The sequence below is a fragment of the Fundulus heteroclitus genome, chromosome 3 (genome assembly GCF_011125445.2).
Source record: "Fundulus heteroclitus isolate FHET01 chromosome 3, MU-UCD_Fhet_4.1, whole genome shotgun sequence".
NCBI classification, from domain to species: Eukaryota; Metazoa; Chordata; class Actinopteri; order Cyprinodontiformes; family Fundulidae; genus Fundulus; species Fundulus heteroclitus.
Window position 1 is genome coordinate 23,771,138 of NC_046363.1, and position 26,903 is coordinate 23,798,040.

Genomic DNA, 26,903 nt, shown 5'->3' on the forward strand with positions numbered 1-26,903 from the left:
TTGTTTATTTCTGTATAATTTAATAGGGGGAACTGGTTCTCCAAATCATAAAAGGGACATCTAGACTAATAGTAGCACCAAAATAAACGCATGGTCGTATTTTTTATTAAGAGCTGGGATTAGTTTGGAGAAAAGCGATGATTTAAAAAAAAAATGACGCGAATGTTGTTATTATTTATTGTTGACATCATTCTCCGGATCACGGTTACGATGGTTGTGACTTAAGCACGCTGGAATACAAAGAGTGGTCTTACAACTTGACCGTATCACTGATTTTCTCTGCTTGTAAATAGAGGGAGAGAGAGAGAGAGAGAGAGAGAGAGAGAGAGAGAGAGAGAGAGAGAGAGAGAGAGAGAGAGAGAGAGAGAGAGAGAGAGAGGAGAGAGAGAGAGGAGAAACATATAAGGCAATGTTTGACAGAAAGGGGGCGCTCCGGGTCTTGAAATCCCCCAGCTTCTGCGCGTCCTCCTGCAGTTGACAGGGAGCTGGAGGCGCACGGCACAGAGGAGCCCCGCTGGTTGAAAGGTTTCGGGTCCGACTCTCCCAGGCAGCACATCCAGTTTATTAAGTCTGCCTGCCGCTCTGGATGAACCTAGAGCGGACTGGTACGGCCGCGATCAGAGGCAGGAGAAGCGATGGCCCGGACGCGCTGGTTTTAAAATTATTCACTTTTATAGGTGTGTAAATATTTGTCTTACAACTTGTTCTTGTTGAGTTCATTTGGTGCGCAGATTCTGGTTATCTTATAATAACAGTTGAGCGCCTTTTTTTTTCTTTTTTTTTGCGTTAGAATGAAACCTGTCGCCCACGTAAGTGCAAGTTCTGAAATGAGCCGGTAGACCTTAGTTGTGGTTCCTAATATTTACTTTGCAGCATAGATTTTAGTCTTAAAATCAATCAGTGTTTGGTAATGGGATGTAAATATTTGTCATGCATGATATCCAAGGAGATTTGAATGGATTCAGGTTGTAATTTATTGTTTTATTACCAACATCTCCTTTTCGTGGACTTTTATGTCTCTGTGCGTCTCTTCAACTGAGTTGGTGCACTTTTATCTGTTGAAAATGATTTTTCATAAATAATCACCTATTTAAAAGTTAACGGAGTTATTTTTAATTCTTTTGTAATATGCATATTCCATTGTTTGACATTTCGTGAGCTCTGTGTGTGCTTTTCTACTCCTCTTAGAGTTTTGTTTTTACATACGTGAATTGTGGCAGCAATGATAACAAACGCCTTGTTCTTTTTTGCGGTTCGGGTTTTTATAATCGCCGCTTGCGCACAGGTGGGTGTCATGATCCACCTTTTCTCTGTCCGGTTCTCATCTTCTAACCCGCGCATGTGCCCCTGCAGGCACAGGTTCGGAAGAGCGCGCCCAGCCGAGCTCGGAGCACCGGCGACCGGATCCCTCCTGTGCCACGTCCGCCGAGTCGTCCCCGCACAAGGAGCCCTGTCCCGGCCGCAGCCACGACACCCCTAAACCCCGGACACCCAGCACCATTCAGCGCGAAGCCCTTTCACCAGGTAGACCCTCGTCTTCTTTCTTTCTTTCTTTCTTTCTTTCTTTCTTTCTTTCTTTCTTTCTTTCTTTCTTTCTTTCTTTCTTTCTTTCTTTCTTTCTTTTTCTGTCTTTCTTTTTCTTCTCACCTGAATTTTCCCAGTGAAAGGGACAATAAAGGACATTTCTATTCTGTTCCATTCCTTGAGCTGAAGCTTTCAGCAGGGACAGCCCTCTCCACGCATTATGATCTATGTCTGAATTTAATCAAACACGATTTTTTGGGTCATTTGTGCAGGCTGTCCTCGATACAAGAAAATGATTTCAAGTGTTTTGTGATTTGTAGGCATGCATGTGCGTATCTGAGTGTTGGTGACATCTCAGTCGTTCAGATATGGAGACTGGTGCTGGGTGGGGTGTTTCAGTTTTCTTTTCAGAACCTCATGCACTTTCATTTCAGCTCTTTACACTGAACCCCTCAAACAGCTGTAAAAAAAGAAATCTTTATTTTTATGCTCAAGAGGCCTCTGCATTAATTTTTTTCGTATCATAATTTCATCATATTAAGTTTAAAAAAATGCTTTCTAATTGATGTGTGCAACTTCATGTTTTTATTTGTTAGATCTATGGCATTCTGACAATGAACAGGCGCGCTCAGTTATTGGAACAGCTGCAGTTTGTCCAGTTGAAATGCACATCTCGAGGTTAGAGACTGTTTCCCTTTGCCTCACTGTACGCTGCACCCCCTTTTTGTCTGACCCTGCTTGGGTTGTCTGTCCTCTTGCTTGAAGCACGCGCGCACACACACGCACACACACACACGCACACACACACACGCACACACACACACATGCACAAAGACACGGTTGCTTGTTATAAAGAAGAATGGTGATGTAATGTTGGTGGTGTAATCTATAGAAAAAAAAATGATAATCACCTGTAATAATAATAAAAAAAAAATCACCTGTAATAAAAACCTCTACGTGTGTGAGGGATGGATCTGAGCCTGCGAAGCCGGGCGTGCGTTTAAGGGTTGAGACTTGACAGAAGCGGTTCTACAGGTTCTCCTGAGGATGAGGGTACATGTTATGAGCACAATGAGCACACACAGATACTTGTTGACACCCTGAACATCAGAGGTAGGGTAGAAAAAAAAACGTGTGCGCATGCTTTTATGAAAAAGGGGGGAAAAAACTGCTCTTCAAAAGCATTCGCTATACTAATCTGACTCACACGTGAAAAGGTTTTATCTTTAACATTTCTTGCTTCTTCCTGATCTCACCTGAGGCAAAGTCAGCTCGAAAACCTTTAAACTTAAACTCTCCTGACAGCTTAATGAGCTGCTGCAAGGTGTGCTGGGACGTGACAGGTGCTGGGAGTGTTTTACACACACAGGCGCTCACACTAATGCTTACATCTGGGGTTTGACCTACTGACACAACACAGCCACAAAGTTTACCGCCGCACTCTCCTCTCGTCACAGTATATTTTCTCCCCCCCTTCCTCTTGTGCCTGATCGGTAGAAAAAAAAAAACCTAATTTGGTTTGGCACAGAAAGGCGTCATGACGCCCTTATTATTGCTCCATGCGTGTTTTTCCACGTGGGTTGGAGAGATGGTCATTTGTAGCGTAGAAGAAAAAAAGATGACGTCAGGGACACGCTGGCATACTGCTTGAGTCATATCCAGAATTTTTATAGAGCCTGTTATATTGACTTAAAGGCTTGCCTTATCGCTTCGTGGTTAAGACCTACAAACTTCATGGTAACAACATACACATTTAGATTTTTATCATTATAAAATCCATGTGACATATAGTGCAGTTCTTATTGATTAAATATTAATAGTAATCAATGAACAAACTAATACAATAGAATAAATAAATGTAGATTTTTTTAAATATGATACTATAGGTCATTCTTAAAAGCAGAAGCTATGTTGGAATATTTGAATTGCGCGAGAGCGTCTAAATCAATCGGTTTACATGCAGATTATTTATGACCACACATTTAAACTGCTTTTAAAGTTTCTTATTATACTTTCTGGCAACGTATGTGTCCTCTTGATGAGAATAAACCCGGGTTTTAGAAGAGTCACCGGACTTTCAACTTTGGCAAAAATAATAATAATAATAATAATAATAATCTGTTAAAGCTGAAAATAAATTGACTCGGTTTATTCCTCCGAACCGAGTCGGGCTTAAAGCGCGCTTGGATGGACTGGAATGGGAGCTTGTCGAGCGACCTCGGAACAGATGCGGGACCTGCACGTCCTGTTTCTGACGTGGTTCAAAGGGTGACGGCAGGCCGGCCGGGCGGGGAACCGCGGTGATTGCGGCAGAGTGCGCGCATGCTGGGCGTCAATTGGGAGCAGCCGATGTGTTGACAAAGGAACAAGCGCGACAAGCCTCCGGTTGGGCAGGCGGCCAGCACTGATTGGACCGCGCACACAGACTGGGGTAGACCGGAGTCGATTGTCTTACTTTTACTTTTGCATGACATGGCACTTACTGAGAATCAACCCCATAGGGGTTCCTGTAGTTCTCGATGAGGTTTTATCTTATTTTTTTATTTTAGTTTATTTTTAAAGTTTTCTGGTAGAGACAATCATTTTAGTAGTCGATACTACCTATAATGTGAGTTGTAAATTGAAACGATAAATTAGTGTGAATTACGCAGCCTGAGCATTGAATTAAGGAATTTACAGCGATTTGACAATGTTGACTTTAATAAATCCTCAGAACAGGTTCCTCGTTCCAAGACCAAGTGTTGATCTAGGAATGACGTCACACCCATGATGAGTGCGTTCTAGTGAGGTCTGAGGTCCAAAAAAAAAAAAAAAAAAAAAAAATGGAGCCGGAGCTCAGATCTGGGAATGACGTCACATGCGTGTTGAGCGCATTGTAGCTGCAAGTAGAAAAACCAGCAGGATTTGCTAATTGTTGCAGCGCTAACTGGTATTAGCGACACACGACAACAACAACAACAAAAGGAACGCGCTAACAAACGCATTTTTTACACCAACTATGTGCGTCACTGGCTTAAGAACAACCAAAGATTCACAAGGGCTAATAAAATATTTTGACTTGAAACTTTCGCTACATTTTAAATGTGTGGCGGACATATTGGCTGGTGAACTTGGAGCTGCCTGGTACCCTGCGACTGTCTCGTCGTTGCAAATCAGAAAACCGGTGGCATTCGCTAATGTGTTGCCACCTAGCTTTAGTTATATAAGACATATAACAATGCATTTCTCTCGATTTTATTCTTTCAGAACCAAAAGGAACATGTTTAGAAGTACAGGTTTTACGGCACTTATTCCCACTGGTTTAATGAGATAGAAACCATTAGAAGTGCTGATAGTTCACGCCTAACACTTTCACTACACGTTTTATTCGCTGCCACCATGCTGGACATTGAACTCTGTGAGCTCAGTCGGAGATCCGAGTTCAGGAGGCGCTCTTTTAGTATTTTCAGCGTGGAACTCAGAAAGTCTTACTTCCGAGAACAGAATGGGACTCACGGTAAACTCTTGATAAACCTTTCAGGCTAGCTACCATGTGGCTTTGGCTTGATGGTGAAAATACTAAGTTGAAATCAAACCTACTACCTAGATATATGTTTTTTGTTTTTTTTGGGGGGGGGGACTTTTATGCAAAAACTAAAAGAATGTGAATAATGACTTTGACCTATAAAAATTGCAACATACTTTGTCACATCAAGGATTTGCATGTACCCCAAATGGAGCAGCACAAAATGTGTGCTAGCGACAGAATTGTGCGGCAGCCTGTGGTGTGGCAGTAACAAGCAATGTGGGACGACCGACCCAGGTCCAAAAAGGACGGTGGCCCGTTTCTGTGACGGCAGCAGAATTAAATCAGAGAGGATAACTCAAGACATGCCGACTGGCGTCTGGCTCAGTTAGAGGGAAAAAATCCGAGTATGTTTCTGTCTGTGTTTATCAGTGTATCTACGTGCGTGAGTATGTGTGTGGGTAGCATCCAACACCACCATAGGGTTCCATTATTATTTAATGTTATCTCATCTGCTTTGCCATCTGACTAACCAGAGTGCACTAACCCCACCCCCCGCCCCCGACACACACACACACACACACACACATGCTGTACAAGCACAAATATCTTGCACTGGATCTGTATCTCGCTGCTTCTGCCTTCTTCTTTACCTGACTAACCGTGGCAAACCAAATCAGTTAGGTGTGAAGCTGTTGGTGTTAGGGCTGCACATGTTCCTGCTGGTAATTGCTCGACACAAGTGAGAGAGAGGTGCCGAAGCATGACACCAAGTGACTGGCGCTGCGTGGCAGAGCCTGAAGAGTTTCTCGTTTTGTTGCTGTGCGAGGGAAAAAGGTGCGACCAGATCAAAACTGCCTGTTCCAATAGAGCTCAGCAGAAGTTTGTATAGTCACTGTTTGATTTGTAGGCTGATGTGCACGAGTCTCTAATATAGTCTGCTTTTCCCCTTCGATTTATTATAGCATCTGTTTTAAAGCCCCGCCCACATGTTGCATATCCATTTAACAATCGTTGACTTCTACTGTACTCCACTAACACCCTAATATGCTTCTTGAACGATACTCCTGTGACTGTGGTGTACCATGCAGGTCTGAACCATCTGTGTGCTCTCCCCCCCCCCAACAGACATGCCCTGTGTGCAGGCTCAGTACGGGCCGGCCCCTCCAGGCTCCGCTTACTCCGGCCAGTCCTTCAGCTACCAGGGTGACAGCTACGGCTCCGACCTCATGACCCCGGACTACACCAAGCTGGACCTGGGCGGGGGCGAGATCTCCGCCGCCGCCACCACGTCCCTCCCGAGCTTCAACGTCTTCGTGGAGGGCAGCTACGAGCCCAAGTCCTCCTGCCTCTACCAGATGCCCCCGCACAGGCCCGCCATCAAAAAGGAGGAGGAGAGCTACCCGACTGCCCCGCCTCTGGAGGCCATGTCCTCCGCCACCATGTACTTTAAGCAGTCCCCTCCGTCCACTCCCACCACCCCGTCCATGACGCAGCAGCCCGGCACCTCCTTCATGTGGGACGAACACTCCTTGGCCCCTCAGTCCCACGCTCACTCCATGGGCTCGGGCCTCGAGACGGGGCCCCTGAAGTCCCCGCGCTTTTCGCACTTTTACCAGCACTCCCCACCTCACAGCGGGGGTAGCGTGGGTGGCTACGAGGGCCTCGCAGGGGGACTGGTTCGCACCTCGTCCTCTTCCTCGTCCTCCTCTTCATCAGTATCTCACCCTCATGGCCAGCACCTGGAGCAGCCCATGTACCAGCTGCACCGCGGGGCGGGGGGCAGCAGCCTCGCCTTCCGCTCCTTGGCTCTGGGACCTTGTGGACCCCTGCTAGGGGACAGCCTGCCCTCACCTCCCCCCCGAGGGCCACAGGGAGAGGGGACCTGCGCGGTGTGTGGGGACAACGCAGCATGCCAGCACTACGGCGTACGCACCTGCGAGGGCTGCAAGGGCTTCTTCAAGGTAAAACATCAACAAATCTTTTTTTGGATAAAGCTTTTAGAAGTCAGCAGTGCCAAACAATATGTAATGGATATGAGATTGTGACGGTACCATAACCTTAAGTACGAAACCTACAATTACCCTGCACCAGCGTCAGTGTCAGGTTTTCACAGTCATGCTAAGATAAGTAAATAGAACAAAACAACTAAGTGCAATAAAGGTCACTTAAAAGGTTACGATAAAGATGTGTTGAGAATGCACTTGAGTCTAAAGCAACAAGTTAATATCCTCTGGTCTGAGAGCCGTTTATAGCTCACGAATATTTCCTCGTTTCGGAGCAGCTACTTTTACAGTTTCATGAACGATGAAGTCAGACCACTTAACACTTTTAAATAAAGTAATAAAGTTGAAAAATGGATTGCCATGTTTACACACAGGCCTAAACAACAAGCTGACATTAAGTGGTTAAGTAGTCTGGCTGTTTTGGTCAGGTAGAGCCTGCAGACATGCCACTCTTAGCTCGTCAGTTGTTTATTTTAAGTCACCTCAGTATGAGTGATGGGTGGAGCTTTTTCTTGTGGATCTTAACTGGCCCCTTTTATCAGAGCCGAGTTTATCATTCTTTTAGGAAGGCAAAAGCGCAGTGGCTGTCTTGCAGCCAGCTGACGGGCAGTGCGGTGCAACAGGTGGGATAGAGGCAGTGCTGTGGTAGATTATTTGTCACTCCTGCATTTTTCTGGCGTCTCATAAAGATGACTTAAAAACATAGGAATGAAATCATGGAAAAATGATAAACCCATTACACTTCAATTTCAAATTGCCCTTTTGCTTTTCCCTCTCCTGTTTCCAACTCCTTTGACCCAATCCAACCAAATGCACCCCCCCCCCCCAATCGCATCCTCCGAACTTACATTAAGCTGAGGCGTTTCTCTTGAAACTATTTTCTTGCGCTCGCTTTGCTCCCACTCTTGCACCATTCTCTCCGCTCTCTAAATCATCCTTACAGTCATAGTGAAAGCTCAGCACACCCACGGGGGGTCATCTCTCCCAGCAACCAAGTGGGCAAAGTGTCTGTATATACCCATGAGTGTGTGTTGGCTGGTCTTCTCTTTGAGAACACAGGACTATAACAGTCCTTATTCTCTGTCTTGCGACGCAGCGCGGTGAGTGCGCAGTGGAAGAAGGACTCCTTCAAATCAAAGTTTCCTTTCTGCTCGTTGGTATTGCAGGCAGCAATTGACTACATTTCACTGACTAAATATACCGCGGCCAATATGAGTCAGTTTGAAATTGGGTCTCGTCAGATGATTCAGCCGTGCGCCTTTTTCGAACCGGCTGCCCAAAAACCCATAGCACCGCACACGTGCTGACACAAGAGTCGGCTTTAAGTCCAACGCACACAAGTCATAAAAATGCAAAAAAAAATTCTGACGCGAGCAAGAAGCATTCTGAAACGAAGAGGCACGGCACATAAAATCCAAGTTAAAACCCATGAAATTCAGGTGAAGCAATTTCCTGGAATTATTGTTTGTTTTAATTTATATACTATGCATGCATTTAAAAAAAAAAAAAAAAAAAAAAATCCCAGCTCGGTTAGTTAGGGCTTTCTACAGGAGCGAAAACAAATTGACAGCAAGACAGAGGGTGCAGAGGTAATTGAATAATGCCTCTGGTAGGTGGAAATGAATTATCTTTCTTTTCAATTAGGTTCACAATTTGTTTTTATTTAGTAATTAATGAAAACCGTGTCTGATGGCAGCAGGCTGCAGGGTGTGTGTGTGTATGTGTGTGTGTATGTGTGTGTGCTTGTTGCAGAGCTCAGCAGCCACAGAGCCTGTGGAAGCTCGCTGTGCTTCCTCTACACACACACATGCAGATGCAAACATGCAGAAACAACACATGCATGCAACCCCACGTGAAAAAAGACATACATGTTTGATTTTTTTTCTTCAACGTGACTCCAGGATGTAGCACAAGTAAACCAAACCACCTGCCTGTCTTCATATACATGCATATGTATATTATTTATATATATATAATTACATATTTTCATGCACATTACCTCCATTATCCTGATGGTTTTATTGTGCCCTGAAATACCTCCCTGATTATATTTAATTATCTCTGAGTAGTTATTACACATTAAACCCCAGACCAGGCTAGCTGTAAATTATTGCCAGTTTATTAATGCAATTCGAAGCACATTTCCTCATGAATTAATTTCAGATTTGAACATTTTCTACCCCTTGTTCTATTATTTTCGGGTAAATTATGTGTGCCATTCACGTTTTTTTTTTTTTTTTTTGTAATGAAGTGAATCTATTGAGTATGAATTTTCAAAATTTGAGTCCATCTCAGCTTTTTTTATAATGCATTTTGTTAGAATGATGTGTTTTTTTTTTTAATGCACATCGTTGTTACTTTACCCATCAGCTGAGCTTGCTGCACGCAAATTGTACGTTCCATCTTTGGGATAGCGCGTTAGTCACAGTCTAGTTATGTGGCAGAATGTGACAAAGTAGTTTTGCAAAACGAGCTGGTGGGGAAAGTGTATTTTTAAATGCACAAATGAGAAATACAGGACGGTCAACATGCACAGAAATAGGTTACAGTTGTGTAAGAACAGACCTCGCATTTTGTAGTTTTCAACCACTGTTATGTTGGTATACAAAGACATTGATGGGGATTTGAGTTGAGAGGGGCAAAAAAAAGTCCCTAAAGGGCTTTAATTTAAACCAAATATGCTACATGTCAAGAATCTGCCTCTGCTTGCCTCTATCGAGGCCCCACAACACCCACAGTGTGCCTTTTACGGCATCTGTGCTCATTTTAGAGGTTGCTTTCTCACCTGAACCCTTTTCAGCTTGAAACGGGCCTATTTCCCCGAGAGGTGTTAGGGCTATGAAGCTTCAGTCTGTGAATTCGCTGGAACTCAGTTTTTTTAGATGAAATTGGAGTTGAACATGGCAATGACTCTCAGGGAAGATGAAATTTGATCTAATGTGTACATTGCAACCTGATTTTGCTCAGGCAAACACAAATGGAAAACGATAAAGGTAGTGCCGGCCCTGGATTAAATTGGGCCCTGAGCAGAAATGGATTTGTGAGTCCGGATAAGACCCTCACCATCCAGCCCCCACAGATCCACCCTGCCTGTACAGATCCACACTGCATTGAAGTGAGCAAACCTGTAATTACAGAAATTGACAGTTTAACATTTACTGCAGAGGACATTTATTAAATAAATACAACATCTGGATAAGATATTCCCAAGGACTGAAGCTGTAAATAAATTGGATTTGGATCAGGTCATATTCTCTAAAATTAGGATTTTATTTCTTTTCTTGTGTACTACTGCACGTCTACACGCACTAAGTAGAGTTGGTGGTGTGCATGAATTGTGACTCACGCAAGAGGAAATATGAAACTAACACAGTAGCATTTAATATCACCCATCTAACATTGCTACTGAACCAAGATTTTAGATAGAATGTTTACAGGTAGTGCACTTGTCAGTTTTCAAAATTTCCACTAAATATATTTTGAAATTTCTCATAAATTTACATTTGAATAATTTAATTTATACTGAATATGTTATTTTTCTTTTTACCTGCTATGTTGAAAACTATGGAACACATTTTTAAAGTTTTCATTCTTCATAAACTTGGCAACAAACAACAGAAAAAAATCTGATAATCCTGATAATCTAAAAAAATAAATAATTTAGGGGCTCTTGGCCTGGTGACCACTAACCTGCTGCTTAAATCACTCTTGCGTGGGATACAGGATACAAGAATTTACATGTTCCAGGCTTTGCAGCCTCAAATATGCTGGGAGGGAAAAGTAAAGTCCCTGCAAAAAACACAGCAGGTAATAAGGACAGGTTAGTTCACTGAGACATTAATTGATCATTGAAAACTCTGGACTTTCTTGGAAGCAGCAGTCTTATAAATTAAACCCTGGGGGGGTCAGAGATACCAGCACCTTTATTGCTAAGAGGTGAAACTTTACTCAGCCTGTGTTTGTTTCTTTAAGTTCTTTATGTGACCTCCAATCCACAGCAGGGATACATACCAAAATCTCCACATAATCCTGGGACCAACTCCCTTTTAACAGAAGTGCAAAAATAATAACAAAGTAGGTAATGGCAGCTGGAAGGCTGAACATGTAAACAAATCGAGTGAGCTGTTCTCTGGTGTTTTTACACCTTGAAACACCTCACCCAAGGAGAGAATGCCCGAATATTTAGAATAATAAAATATATGCAATAGTAATATTATGCATATGAGACTGTCTGACCAAAACCTATTGGCTCCTCTGGCCCCCCTTTGGGGGCGCCACTGCTTGCGCTGCCCTTGCAGCAGACCTGTTAAAGGTGGAGACCCGTGCTGACATGCAGAGGCTGCCTGCGTCACCCCGGACGCTCTTCCTATTCCGACTAAGCGGATGCTGCTTTCCCCTACAAGCTCCGTTAATGGCCATAAGTGACTTATCCGCGGCGCGCGCGGGTCAGCGGCCGCTGAGGCGAGGCGAAGGTGCCATGGCGACGACTCTCATCCGGTCCCGGCGCCCCGTCCGACGCGCCGGCCCCGCAGCCGCGCGCAGCGCACGGGGTAATTGGTGCGTGATTGGTCTGTCTGGGGGCGCGGGCATGTGTGGCGCGAGGGTCTCCTAATTGGATTGATTTGTTTTGATGCATTCTCGAGGCGTTTGGAGAAGAATGGGAGGCCGCGGCACTTTCCGTGTGTTCCGTTAGTTTAATTTACGGCTCGTTCTGGAGTCACAGCTTGACGACGTGTAAAATGTAAACAGTCTGCGAATAAAAGCATTTACACTTAACGAGCGCCTGTGCGATCACGGCGAAGGCAGGAATTACCACAGGGGATGTTTTGAGTGGTAATTGTTTGATGCCCGTGCTAAACACATGTGTGCGTTTAACATCAAAATGAAGAAGATAGTTAAGCTCTTAGCAGAAATGAGGAGTGGCCATGATAGGCAGGCATGTTGATGAGTGTTGGGGCTGGTGTGATCCTGCCCTTTATTTTTTTTTTGTCAATGGGACTTCTTTCCTCTATCATGTTTGCACCTTAGGCAAGAAGAAGAAGAAAGGAGAAAAAAAACTCTCAAAAGAGATTTAATGAGATTTAATCCCATGCTGTCAAAGTCTACTGTAAAGATCCCCCCTGAAGGTTTCACTGAAAGTTAACAATCTCATGTTGCTTTGTGGTTTGTTCGCGCCAACAAATAATTACTGAGCACTTTAAATAAAAGTGTTTCAAATTGTCACTCTGCTCTGTAAAAATCCAAATAAGTCGGTAAAGGCTTTAGTTCCCGCCCCATCTCCATCATTCTTTCACACGATTTCATGTTCACTTCTTATCCTCAGTATCACAACGAGCTGCTTGAACCCATGTTTGCTGTTTAAAGCACCATAAAATGGCTTTGACTTGTTTTGTTTTTTCATGGCACCATAAAACTACATTGTTGTTTTGTAAATATTAAATTTATTGTATAGATTTTCACATAAACAACGTTTACCTGAACTTTCTGTTTATTTGCTGCAAATCATCATGGTCACATTCATTAATGTTATTGCGTGCTGCTTGCTTATCACTTTACTGTGTAGGTTTCTCAAACCAAACCACTTGTTTAAGTCAATGGTTTTCGAGATGTCAAAAAAAGCAGGAAAAAAAAGCTGGTTTTTACAACAACAACAAAAAAGTAAATCTCAATCTCACAGTTTCAAGTTTAAAAGAATCACTGTCTTGTTCAAGTTTGACCAGTCTTAGATTTTGACCTAAAAATAGTCACAGATTTTCTGTCTTGACACACAGTAAGAAATGCTATTTAGTTCAGCAGAACCATTTAACTCTCCAACCCTGCAGTGCTTAAATATAAGCCTTAGAAAACTTGTTGGAAGCCAAACGCCTCCCCATGAAGTCAGTGCGCCCTGGGTGGGGAGCCATGTTGATAATATCAAAAGCTGCCACCTGTTCTGAGACTGGCACATGTGTGATGCGGAGGCAGCCCTATCCTCTCAGATAGAAATTGCCTATGATTCATACAAACCCTGGGTTCATTCGGCCTTCCCATGTGGCTCTTTTCGGATCTCATTTTAATAAGGTCAGTAATAACAGCACGGGCCACGCAGCAGAGGAGAAAACAGCACCCACGGGGCCCACTGACAGAAGCGCATGGCTCCATAAAGGTGCCACGAGCTGACCCACGAGCCTCCACTGACAATCTGATCTCACAGACCCCCCCCCCCCCTTCCCTCCGCGCACCCTTCCATCCTCATCTCGCGGGACCCGGATCTGTCCGCCACGACGCTCCGGCCCCCATTGTCAGCTCCGGCTCTAATAAAATTGTTCCTGCTGCAGGCGAGGCTTGCTGGAAAATTAATTTTATCTAATTATACCGATGTCACCGTCGCCTTTCAGTGCGTAATTAAAATCTGACCTGCAAGCTTCTGCTTCCCGCTCCTTGATAGGGGAGGAAAAATTGAATTAAACAAATCAAATATTAGGCGTTGATTGTGTTTGGAGGCTGATCGTCGGTATGTCTTGTTTTTTTTTTTCATTGTTAATTCCAGCGCACCGTGCAGAAAAACGCCAAGTACGTGTGCCTGGCCAGCAAGAACTGTCCTGTGGACAAGAGGAGACGCAACCGCTGCCAGTACTGCCGCTTTCAGAAGTGCCTAAGCGTGGGCATGGTAAAGGAAGGTAAGGAACTGAAACACCCTGACAGCAGCATCCACATTTTAAAACCATTCATAACCTTTTTTTTTTTTCCCAGTCTGTTATACATTAACAACGCAATAAAGTGTGTTTCACTGGGATTTGATGTGGTACACCAGAACAGAGTAGTGCATGATTATTAAGTCAAAGCAAAAGGATATGTGGTTTTGAATTTTGTTCCAATTTAAAAGCTGAAAAGTGTGGCATGCATTTATATTCCCTCCTCCTGAATCAATGCTTTGTAGCCGCAGCTGCAAGTCTTTTGAGATTTGTCTCTATCAGCTTTCAACATCAGGAGTTGAAGATCAAATCGGACTTTCAGTTGTCTCCGATTCAAGCCTGTTCGCTGTTGAAGTGACCCGGATAACTGAGAACTTGAACAGGCATCAGGAGTCAAACTTATTTCCCCAATCCGTCTCACAAAGCAGCTCGAGCTCAAGTAAATTGGACGTCAAAATCTGTGAACATCAGTTATTTATGTTTTTTTGTCTTGCCACATATTCTCAGTTTGACATATTTGATAAGCGGCAACAAGCAAATTGTTTTTCCTCTTGGTTTTCCTCCTCCCAACTCTTCCATAAAGCCTAGATTTGTGGAGTAATGGTCGTTGTGAGCATGTAGCTCACCCAGATATTGTTGGCATATTGTTTTATAACCTAATTAATAACAAGAAAACAATGATAAACAGGAGGAGTCTATCCGCACTTCTATGATACTTTAAATTGATCCCATTGCATAAAAACTCAATACAATATGTCAAAGATTGTGGTTATATAGTGAGAAAATGTGCAAAGGCTCAATAGTTATAACTACAGTTAGAGTGTACTGTATGCGTTTCCCCCACATTCATGCTGTGGACAGAAATATACCATAAATAATAAACCACAGCGGCCTAAAGAGTCATATGGCTGACCAAACTCACACGTTCTCACTGTTTTTTTGTTTTTTGTTTTTTTTTTCTCATGTAAAGAATCAGTGTGACACTCATACTGTCCTTCTGCTGAAGTTTCTCACCTGGCACACCCGCCCTGTAATACCCCCACCCACACACACACACACACACACACACACACACACACACACACACACACACACACACACACACACACACACAAAGCACAGCACATTAAGGTGCATACATCCACAGAGCACATATTCCTCTGCCACAGTAGTAGGTGTGCCTGTAGAGCAGCTCCACTGCCACCTGCTGGCCTTGTGTGTGGGGAAAGGTGCTAACGCTGGACAGCTCCTGGAGAGGATCCGGTCACCAAGTTAGAGGAGAAAAAAAAAAAAGAATCTCAATCGCTTCTCGTCTTTCTCTGCTCCACAGTGGTCCGCACCGACAGCTTGAAGGGGCGCCGAGGCCGCCTGCCTTCCAAACCAAAGAGCCCCCTGCAGACAGAGGCGTCTCCCCCGTCTCCCCCTCTCAGCCTGCTCTCTGCTCTGCTCAGGGCTTACTCCCACTGCACACCGCGAGACCTTGACTACAGCCAGGTGCCCACCCACCGTCTTTCACGTCATTTAGAAAACTTCGGTCCGATTTGTGAAGAGTCTTGTTTTTTATAACTCCCCCTGCTTCCTCTGTGCGTCCGCGCAGTTCAGCGCCGCCGACCCTCCGTCCTCCACCTCAGACGCAGAGCACATCCAGCTCTTCTACAGGCTGCTCACCATCTCGATGGAGACCACCAGGTGCTGGGCCGAGCGGCTGCCGGGCTTCACCGAGCTCCAGCGCGACGATCAGAACCTGCTCATAGATTCGGCCTTCTTGGAGCTGTTTGTCCTGCGACTTGCATACAGGTAAGAAAGACTCAGATGTGTGGAAGATGTGTTTGTTTGTTTGTTGGTTTTTTTTACGAAATCTTACATCACACGTTGGATAAGTCCGTGGATCCTGTAGCCTGGCGGCATCGGATTACAGTGTGTACGTGTGCAGCAGGCAAAGCTGGTGCGCTGCTGTGTTGGTGTATCTCCAGAGTGGGAGGAGTGCAGCTGAGTAATCACCATATGAAGCGAATTATGAATGGAGTCTTTAGCTATGACAGCAGCTACGCCCACAGAGTTCCGCTCCGCTCGTCTGATATCTGACGCACAGGGGGCCCTGTGTGTGTGCGTGTGTGTGTGTGTGTGTGTGTGTGTGTGTGTGTGTGTGTGTGTGTGTGCGCACGCGCCTGTTCAAAACTCTGCAAACTCTGTGAACTGACGGCATTGATTCCATCTAAACGCTGGTCAGCTGAGAGGCTGAAGAGAGTTGTTATGGAAGGAAATACGTGTCGAGATCAGCTGACTGAAAGAAGAAGAAGAAGAGCCCAGTTATACAGCGGTTTGTAAAACCGCTCACACCGCTGGAACTTTTGTCGCATTTCTAACGTTATAACCAAAAAACTGCATGATTGGGCGTTGGAAGGACGGGAAGTTTTACAAATGAAAATCTGAAAAGTAAGTGTTCCTTGTGTCGACACCCCTTACCGAGCAAGGAGGCTCACGGTAACTCTGGAGGAGGTGGAGACGGGATGCCCGTAGCTGTTGGGCTCCACGAAGCTTGCCTTTGTTAAAAATTGGCAAGAAGAAGAAAAGAAGTGATCGCTGTAATGGTATATAAAGTTCACCACAAGCCGTGTAGGCTACACAGAAAACACATGGAAGAAGGAAGGTGCTCTGGATAGGGGACACCAAAATTTAGGTTTTAGGCCAGAGCTGGGTAGAGTAGACCGAGATTTTACTAAAGTAAGAGTAAAAAGGCTACTTAATCACTGTACGTATCTGATGTCATATTTAAAATAATGTAATTTAATTAGATGGATTAAAATGTCCGCCTCTCACCCATTGACAGCTGGAGATGGGCACCAGCACCCCTCGCAACTCCAATAGGGATGAGCGTGTCGGAAAATGGATGGATGGATGGATGGATGGATGGATGGATGGATGGATGGATGGATGGATGGATGGACCGAAATGTAAAGAGATGTGCAGTTACTGGTATTTTAAATAGTAAATTACAAAGATACAAAGAACTAACATGGTTACAAAATAACAAATTCAAGCAGAAAAAACACCTTTCAAAAGTGCAAAGCTTTTCATTTTCATTTTCATTTGTTTTACATACAATTTATGAAACCAATACCAAGTAGGTCATGTATAGATGTTAGAACAGGGTGAAGTACTTCAAGTGACAACGTTTGCTGTTTACTGGATCTTCACGTGATCCTATTGATAGAAAATAACATTAGAGCAATGAGGGCTGTTTACAAACCTGGAGTCTCACTTTGGCATGAACCATTACAGTCTGTGTTTCTGGTGCATTGTTTGGTTCAAATGTGTTGGTTTCCATTCAGTGAAGTGGGTAGGGTTGCCAGAAACTTTACTCCAGGAAGAGTAGCGGTACTTCATATTAATATTGCTCAAGTAAAAGTCAAAAGTAAATAAAACTACTCCTGGAAAAAGTTTCTTTTAAGTTACTCATTTACTGAGTAAATGTAACTAATTACTACCCACCTCTGCTCCAGACACACCATCCACCATTAAAACAATACCAAAACAAAAACCAGTGACGGCAGCATCACGGTGAAGGGATGCATTTTTTGCAGCAGGGACAGGGAAGCTGGAGTGGATGGGAAGATGAATGGAGCTCAATAAAGATTAATCTAGGAAGAACACCTGTTAGACGCTGAAAAAAAACGTGAAACTGTGATGCAGGTTCACCTTCAGACAGGAAAAGGACCCTAAACATAAAGCCAGAACTACAAAAAAAATGGTTTGGAGTAATGCGTTAGAGTGGCCTAGTCAAAGTAAGAGGCTTGGAAATTAATGTTCACATTGGCTTTACATGCAATTGGACTCTGCCTTAGCTATTATGTGAAGAAGGATCAGCTAAAGTTTGCTTCTGGATGCTTTCGGAGACATACCCAAAACAAATTAGCAGCTGTGATCGCAGCGAAAGGCGGTTCTACAAGGAAACAGAAGTGAAGAAATGACGTGAAATCCCTTCAAAATACAACAAGGTTGGGCTTGTAATGTGGAACAAAACGGGGGGTGAGAGAGAGAGAGAGAACCATGGTGGGAGATACCTGGTGCAAATACTGCTAGCTTGGCCCGTCTCTACCTCAGATTTATCCCGGGTTACCGGTCTGCTCCTGTAAGGCATGCTGCTGGTTAAATTTATGGGCAGGAGGGGGAGAGGAGGGGAGGTGGCGCTACAAGCTCGTCCTTTTGTCTGAGCTGTCGTCTAGGGCAGAAGACCAACACAGTCAGGCAACACAGGCGCGCTTACTCAGACTCTCTGACGATGTCGAAGTTTCTCTCCTCCCAGTGGAGGTCCAGGTGCAGGGTGGGTAGAGGATGGGTGGTGGCATCACAGTCCCAGCAGGAGGGGTGACTCTGAGTCACGCTAAAAGGGCGGACACAGACGCGCACAAACAAACACACACACACACACACACACACATGCAAGCGCTTCTCATGTTCCCATTAACCTAACTCCCACGGCATGGAGGAAACCACACACAAATTTGGCCTTGTCTTACTTTCCGTGCAATTCTCAGATCCCATCGCTTCAGCCTTCCCTTGACCCCGAGCTGAACCAAGACGCTTTCCTGCACTGCAGCCCTCCACTCACAAGCGGGTTTCTGAACCCTGAATGTGCGTGCATGTGTGTGCGTTTGTGCGTGTGTGTGTGTGTGTGCGTGTGTGTGTTCAGCGTGCCGCAGAGCAAATTTGCTTCGCTCTTGTGGGGATCCACATCGCTGTGATCCCCTCCGTCACCGCACAGTTTCCGTGGTTATTGGCGGATAACCATGGTGACGGCGTCGTCGTCGGGGGGGGGGGGAGTGGAATGTGTGGCAGACATCCAGCTGCGTATGAGTGTGCATCTGCCCGGCTGCTTGTCTGCGAGCCCATCAGTGCGGTGCCGGTCATGTGCTACTACCAGAAAGAGGCCAAGCAGGGCGGTGAAATGAAACCCAGCGTTTTAGCTGAGGGGCATCAGCTCAATCGCCACGGATCAGATGTTGTCGGCGAAGAAAAGCCGGCATGATTTTTGTTTCAATTATTCCCAGCTCGGTTCCGTTTGTTACTCGCTTGTCTGATTACAACAAGTTTTATTTTTTTTTATTTTATTTTTTTTTGTTTTCTTTATTCTGCAGCCACGAAAAAGCCATTCCTACTGCCGCTAAAATTGTGTGACACATTGATCATTACACAAATAATAAGCCCATTTATAACAGATTTTTTTTATTTATAGACTTTAAGCATAAATATAGAATAATAACCAACTAAATGTAGTTTCAGGACGCTAATTGTGCAGAATATTGTACTTTTTATGGCTGCAGATAATCTCTTTCTATATCCACTGCCATGATTTCCACAGCGCCAAGACCTAGGTCAGGTGTGGACATAAAGGACAGTGAAAGTCTCGATGCCGATTGTGAAGCTCTAACCGTTTCGCAGCTCTGCTCCTCACGGAGTAGCATGACATTTTTTTTTAACAATCAAAGGTTAATTAGTTTGTTTCTCTGTCAGATTGAGGTAAGCTGCAAATTCAGCCAAATTTGCCCAACTTTTAAGCGGGGAGAGTTTCAGCTGCCAACTTTCTGTCAGCTGACCAGCAGTGTGCAGCAACAACTTGGCAAACGGGCGAAGTGAGCCACTTGATGCGCTCGCTCTGGCATCTTTTTCTGGGGTTTAATTTAAAAAACTGGGGGTTTGAAACTGTAACTTTTTAAAAACCTCTGCTCAACTTGACGCCACTGACTCGCCAGTGCCTACCTATGACCCTTACGTGATAAAAAGCAAAGAATGCGCGTTTAAGTCTCTCTGAACACTTTGTGTTTAAGGAAACCGCCAAAGCTGCGGGAGGAATGAAAGCTGTGAAACGCTTTTCAAAGGTTCCTCTCTAGGTTTCCTGTTGAGAACTTTCATCTAGAGCAGATGGTGTGAAGGGAGAAGGTCAAAAACAAGCTCTGTGCTCCCCGAGTTTCATCTCTTAATGCCTGCCTTTATTTGGTTCCTTAATAACTTGCAGCTTTCTTGAAGAAAAAAAAAAAAATCGCATGCACGTTTTGAAGGATTTAAGCTTTACGTGTCGTTTTCCCGCGAAATGCATGCTAAGATGAATAAGCGACGGTTTGGCGAAAAACAAAACGTGATTTGTTCCTTGTTGCTTCGTGAATCTGTAAGTATGCGATTTGCAAAGCTTGCAAAGTGAGAAAACATCTTTCGTGTGTGCGTTGGGCTAAAACTTTGAGGGGCTAAATCTTTTCAACTGTGGTGAGGATAATTAGACACAAACGCTGCGGCTCCTTAGTCTCATAACTGCTAAACCAATGTTTGCGTAGGCTGTAATTAGTGGCTTCCAGGTCTTTTCCCTAATCCCCCATTTTTTCTTTCTATTTGCACAATTATGTGTTTTCCTCTCTCTCTCTCCTTTTTGTTCTCCCGCATCCTCCCATCTGTCCTATGCGTCATTCATTGTTTGCACCCCCCACCACCCGTTTCCCTGCTCTGCTATATAGTAAAAAAAAAATAAAAGCGGGATGTTGTGTGCTGTGAGTAAGTGATGGTTAAATGCATCCGAGAGGCCTTTTCATTTCCTCATTAAAGCTTTGTGTTTCCACTGCACTCCACTGCCTGGGGACATTAAAGCTGCAACAGTTTACCTATCTGCACACGAGCACACACACACATAGAGCACCCCCCCCCCCCACCCTTCACCTTACCCTGCAACAAGGAAATGCAAGAATGGATTTAAATGCTGTAATTTAAAAAAAAAAAAAAGATCAGCCTAATCAGCTGAATACCTGTTTTATGTCTGTCTTGTTTCTAGCTTGCTGGTTTAATTGTTTCCTTCTCTGTGTGACTGAACGCATCAGGAGGAAACTGCAGCATTTTTTTTTTTTTTTTTTATATTTGTTTAACTGAAGAAATGACAGGCGTTATTTCCCTCTGCTTCTCAGATCCATGCTGTCGGAGGACAAGCTGGTGTTCTGCAACGGCTTGGTGCTGCACAGGTTCCAGTGCCTTCGCGGGTTCGGAGAGTGGCTGGACTCCATCCGGGATTTCTCCACCCACCTTCAGAGCCTCAACCTTGATGCTTCTGCCTTCGCCTGTCTGTCTGCCCTGGTTCTGCTCACAGGTAACCGAAAGAATCACCCAGAATCATCTGCGGGAAGGGAAAACTATTTCAGATCTCCTGCTGCAATGTCTATGTTTTTGGGATGTGACAAGTGGGACCTTGATAAATCATTTGAACGTTAAATGTGATTCACATCCTGTACATATCCTAACAGAAAAACATGTCTGCTGGATATAAATCTATGACAAATTAAAAAATGTATGTCTATATTTCCAAAATGTTTGGACTCAAGAGTAGGGTTACAAAATCTGCTCTATTTTTTGAGACAACATCGATAGGTTTGATAAAACCAAACATAAACGTCTGTGTCACAATTCAACAATCTGGCACACAAACAGACCTGCGCATCACCAGAAGAGCCTGTTTCCTGCCGTCAAGCATGGGGGTGGCAACGTCATGCTCCTGGGTTTACTTTTCTTTACATCTGAATTTTTTCCTCCCCATGAATTAAATTATGACCAGCTCTAAATTACAGTCAGTTTTGATCCCAAAACCTACAGGCGTTGCAAGTAATCTGCAGATGAAGAGGGATTTCTTTTCTTTCTTTTTTTTTTTTTACACCACAGCAAGTTCAAACACACATCCAAGACAAAACTAATGCTTTGGATTGGCCCAGGCTTGACGGAAAACCTGTAGGTTTAGCCAAATCTGATTGGTCTGAAGGACTTTCTGAAAGTAATATTAGCAAGTTGAAAGTCAGATGTTGGTAGATCTCCCAAAAAAAGGAAACCTGAATCCTGAAATTTAGTGACCAGGCTCTTCAATGACGTAAAATCTCTTAAACCAGATTAGTACACCTTTTAAAATGTGCGCCCATCCAGCAGATTTGTGGTTGTCACTTAGACTGCGCTGAATGTATGTCGCATTGAACATGCGCTATAAGTTATGTTTTGATATGATTTATCAAAAACCTGACATTTAAAAAGGGGATTAACACATTCTATATCCACCACGCAAATGCGTGCTTATCTTTTTTTCTTTTTCTTTTTTTTTCCACTTTGTTAGAAGCTTCGGTTGTGGGTATTTTTTTTTTAAAGTCACCTATCAGGTGAATACATCCGCTGACGTGACACAAACAAACGCTCAGAGACACACATGTGAGGGCGTCTTCTCACGCAACTCTGCCTGAAACAAGAACCCGATACCCAGAAGCACCTGCTGCCTCTGCCACACACCTGGCTCCTCTAATCAGGGAAGAACTGACACTCTATCCATGGACGAATCTCGGCAAGGTGCGGCGATCGCGTCGTCCGTAAAATGCATTAGAAATGCGGACCTCAGACGACAGAGATTGCGCCAAAAATTACGTGTCGAGGGTTTCATTCTTTAAAGCTCGGTTGTGGAGTGAGACATTAATGTGCAGCAGGGTGAAATCACCCCGCCCCCTCCACCTCAGCCTTACAACCCTATCCCCCCCCCCTCTCTCTCCTTCTCACTCTCTCTGGGGGAGCACTTAACTCTGTTCCTGATCGACCAGCCCACCGTGGGGCATGGCTCTGGAACGGCGTCCGCGGCGTTCGCAGTGGCACTCCGCCACCTCGGTAAAGCACACAGCGCGCGGCCGCGGCAGAGCCACCGGGGCCACCGGGCCATCGACCGCTTCGGAGTGGCCTGTGCAGAAAGGGCCCTCATCGATTTCTCCCCAGGAACTGCCGCACATAGAGAAACAAGGAATTGGGGGGGAGTTGTAGAGAGGGAAGGGGAGGAAAGCAGAGAAGCAAAAGAAAGAAAGGGAAAGAGTGCAAAGAGGTCTGAAAGGCGCAGTGGAAGGAGGGCCGGAGTAACTCTGCAGCAAACAAAAGAGTCACATAAACAAACAATAAATACACTTCCAATAATGGATACCTCAAAGTGAGACTGGTCTCAGAGGCAGCCTCCCTGCAGCACCACACGCACACATCAGCGTGCGTGTGTGTGTGTGTGTGTGTGTGTGTGGGTGTGTGTGTGTGTGTGTGTGTGTGTGTGTGTGTGTGTGTGTGTGTGTGTGTGTTTTGGGGAGTGGGGGGCTGGACACCCTGTTCTCTGCAGAATGAGTTAGTGTCACATTAAGTCTGATACGAGTGCCACTGGAGTTGCTATGGGCAGCAGTCTGCGGCCTGTTTGTGTGTGTGTGTGTGTGTGTGTGTGTGTGTGTGTGTGTGTGTGTGTGTGTGTGTGTGTGTGTGTGTGTGTGTGTGTGTGTGTGTGTGTGTGTGTGTGTGCGTGTGTATTCCTAATTGAATTTGGCTGCTCACAAGGCCAAATAATCAGCTAATTGTTGGGCACTGTTGTGTCTTAAATTCTCCAAACTGCGGGGCCTATTTGAGCATCTGCGTGCGTTCATTTAAAGTATTTATGAGCGGCAAATACACAGCATGGGTGTATTTCCATGTTTGGGCTATATTTCTATTACATGAGCGTGAGTATGTGCGTTTGTGTGCGTGTGTGTGTGTGTGTTTGTATGTGCAGGAGGCTTATTAGGTTAGGCAGCGTATTGATCTGCAGCGAATGAGACAGCGTAAGGCTGTTAAGAACATGAGCCATACGGGCTAATGAGGTGCAATTCAATATAAAACAAGATGAGGCTAATGTTATTTTACCTGAATGAGCTCTGATGTATGTATATGTGCATAGGTTTTTGTTTTCCCGCTGATTATATTTTTGCCATTTGACACCGTTTTTTTTTTTTTTGTATCGTTTGAACTCTGAACACATTTTTGTCACATTTCAGCCAAAAAACCTCAATATATTTCAATTGGTAGTTTAGTCGTGCGTAATTATGAGGAGAAATGAAAATGATCTACGTCTTTCAGCCATTATTCAAGAATGAAAATCTGAAAAGTGTGGCTTGCACATGTATTCAGCCCCATTCACTCTGAGATCCTTAAATAAAAACCTCTGACGCTTATTAGAGAGCTTTAGCGCTAGGTTCGGTTTTAGGTTATAAAAACTGACATACCAGGCATGGAGAGGATTTTGCAGTGAACCATGGTACCTCTGGAGGAGCTGCAGATCCCCGCAGCTCTGTTGAGAGACTCAACAAATTTGGCCTTTATGCAAGAGTGGAAGGAAGAAGCTGCGGAAAGAACGTCCTGTTTAAAGTTCGCAGTTGGTTCGAAGCTCCATTGAGGACACAGCAAACACGTGGGAGATGAGATCAAAGTTCAACATTTAGACCTACATCACATTAGTAGGTCAAAATTAAAGCAAGGCAGGGGCAGCATCATAATGTGGGGATACGAGAAGCGAGTAAGATTTGATGGGAAGATGGACGGTTCGACAGACAAGGCAATCCTGCAGTTAAGCGGCATAAGACGAGACCGGCGGACATTTGTGGTTCTGTCAGGACAAAAGTGTTGAAGGGGAATGAATACTTTTGCCAAGCACCGTGACTTTTTTTCTCTTCTGTCAAAGTTGGCATTGACACGCTCACACATCACAGAAAAATGTCTTTAAAACTGACCCAGGACAGCTGCAATATTTCTATAAATGAGACGAAGCTTCCTCTCTGTATCACGCTTGTCTCGTTTTAGTGTGCAGAATAATTATTATTTGTAAAAAGTCTCACATGCATCACAACTACCGACTGTATCTTCACAAGTACGCACCCCTTGGTGTGGGTCTATCACATAAAATCCAAAGAGAATGACAAAATGTGGAAGAAAAAAAGTTTAGGGGGTTGAATACTTTTGGCAAGACGCTGTAAGCCACGCCCCCTAACGCCTCCCGTCTTCTCTTTGCAGATCAAGTCCCAGGTCTGAAGGACTCAAAGCGTGTGGAGGAGCTGCAGAATAAGGTCATCTGCTGCCTCAGAGACCACCTGGGCTGCGGCCCTTCCTCCTCCTCCTCCTCCTCCACCAAGGCCACGCCCCCTCTGAGCCGTGTGCTGGGTTTGAGGGCGGAGCTCCGCTCGCAGAGGACCCAGGGCATGCAGCGGATCTTCTACCTGAAGCTGGAGGACCTCGTGCCGCCGCCGCCGTCGATCGACAGATTCCTGGACACCCTGCCCTACTGATGACTCGGGCGGACTGCGCAGAGAGAACCCCACGTCAAACGTCCTGTTCAGGCCTTTTAACCCCCCCACCTCCCCAAAGGAGGAGAGAGAGAGAGAGAGAGACTCTCCCCCTGACCGATGCAGAGCTGAGAGAGCAAATCGAATGCATCTCGCTCAGTTGGGGTCTACCAAACGGACAACCGACAACGAAAAAAAAAAAAAACGCTTTTCACCTGTAAAAAGAAGACAATAACTCAAAAAAAAACGCTTTGCAACCTTTTATTTGATCCTCCGCTCCTTCTCTTGTGGGGGAGGATGATGATGAAGCTGAGTTGGACAGCAGAATGACTTGTTCCTGTCCTTTCTCCATCTGGGTGGCAGCTCACTTTTGCAAAAAAAAAAAAAAAAACAAGAAAAAAAAAAAAAAGAAAAAAGAGAGAACGGTTTATGACTACTGTTTTGGTCTGTGTTTCGGCCTTGCTCATTCTGTCCGAGGACTTCTTCTTTTTGAGAAAAGGTCAGGTCTCAGTGGGGACAGGCAGTTTGCCGAGCGCTTGATGTCACAGCGAGACTCGAGCTAGCTCCTGTTGATAAGAGGAAGGGGGGTGTTTTCATACTAAAGTAGAGAAATGTCAGAGGTCAGACAAGAAAGGGCAGAAACACGTAAAACTATTTCATGAACACTTGGAAGGGGCTGACGAGGCGGGCTCTTAATTACAAAGTGCAATTTCACCACAAAAGGAAGACGCCGAGGAGGGAAGGTCTAATTTCAAACTCTAAATTATTTTAATACAAAGACTTTGTCCTGCGCTGTCTCCATGTGGCTTTTTTAAAGCAGCGGAGGAGAAACTGTGCACTAAACGATCCATGACTGAGTCACCCAGACTTGAACTCATTCTTCTTTGTCGTTTTTTTTTTTTTTTTTTTTATCATTATCTCATTTTGAAATCACAAGTTGGGGTAGAGTTGTGGAGGAGCGCACATGGTCACAGATTGGCTTTTAAAGCACTTACAAGGACGGGCTACAAGCTCAGACACACGCCCTGGCCGCTCGGGCCGCGGGGCGATCGGCAGACCCAGGAGGGAGGAGGAGAAAAGAGTTGGGGGGGGGGGGGGGTATGGAGGGGGTGAGGAGGGGTAAACATTCCACGTTCGTGCTCTTTTTTTAAAAGCAACTTCTTTACATTTCTGTCGTGGAGGCTGCACAGGAGTCAGGTCAGGATCGTGGTGCAAGCTGCCGAGAGCTGCCATCGCATTTCAAAAAAAAAACAACAACAACAGCTCTAGCCGTGCTCGCTGCGCGGGGATCTCCCCAGGCCTCCACCGCCCGCCCACTCACACCCTCACGGCAGCAGTTTTAAAATGAACGAAGCAAATCATAGATATATAAATATTCTATAAATATATATATATATAAAAAAAACTAATATTTTGAAGTGTTTTTAGCTTTTTCAAATATTGTGGTACAACTTGTGCATTTTCCTTTTTCTTTTTTTAAAAAAGGAAGAGAAATGAAAAAGAAAAAGAATTAATGTTTTGTTTTTTTCAATGTACTTCTTTGGTTTGAGTTTCCTGTTGAATATATATATATATATTTTCCCCTCTTTTGTTCACTGGATTTTCTGTTCAGCACTTTGAAATCATAAACTAGTTCTGATTATTCTGACCCGCTGCGTCCTGTGTTTTGATTCTTTTGCCAATCCTGTCCTTGTTCAGTCTGTGTCATTGGCACAAAATAATTTCAAAATTTGCAATGCAAGGCACAAATTCAAACAGTTTTCCTGTCAAGGAAATTACACCCCTTGAACATTTTACCACTTTATCACTTATCAACCTTTTTTTAATTAGGATTTATGCACCATAGCCTGTCACAAACTGTTGCATAACTACGCATTAAAAGAAAAAGGGTACATTGGTTAATACATTTCTTAACAAATAAAAATCAGTTGTGCATGCCTGCATGCATGCAGTTGTATTGAATGCATGGCTAAGATAATGTTTTGTAAAAGTAACTTTTACGGCTGTTTTTAACAAGTTTTCGTCCAGGAACCTCCTGTATTTAGCTCCACCTGTCTTCTCATCAACTATGACCAGC

General features: G+C 44.4%; 1 protein-coding gene across 3 annotated transcripts; it reads left to right on the plus strand.

The window, feature by feature from the left end:
* Positions 1 to 439: 439 nt before the first annotated feature.
* Positions 440 to 25,242, plus strand: nr4a3 (nuclear receptor subfamily 4, group A, member 3). 3 transcript variants are annotated; one of them, XM_012849302.3, is made up of 8 exons: positions 440 to 677; positions 1,354 to 1,524; positions 6,158 to 6,993; positions 13,565 to 13,694; positions 15,040 to 15,203; positions 15,307 to 15,506; positions 20,657 to 20,835; positions 24,558 to 25,242. In XM_012849302.3, the coding sequence occupies exons 1-8, from the start codon at positions 587 to 589 to the stop codon at positions 24,827 to 24,829; spliced, it is 2,043 nt and encodes a 680-aa protein (XP_012704756.2). In that variant the 5' UTR covers positions 440 to 586; the 3' UTR covers positions 24,830 to 25,242. The 3 variants fall into 3 exon arrangements, with proteins under 3 accessions (XP_012704756.2, XP_012704757.2, XP_021164505.2); XM_012849303.3 differs by lacking the exon at positions 440 to 677 and adding an exon at positions 2,121 to 2,202 and having other exon boundaries at positions 1,356 to 1,524; XM_021308830.2 differs by lacking the exons at positions 440 to 677; positions 1,354 to 1,524 and adding an exon at positions 3,739 to 3,955.
* Positions 25,243 to 26,903: the final 1,661 nt, after the last annotated feature.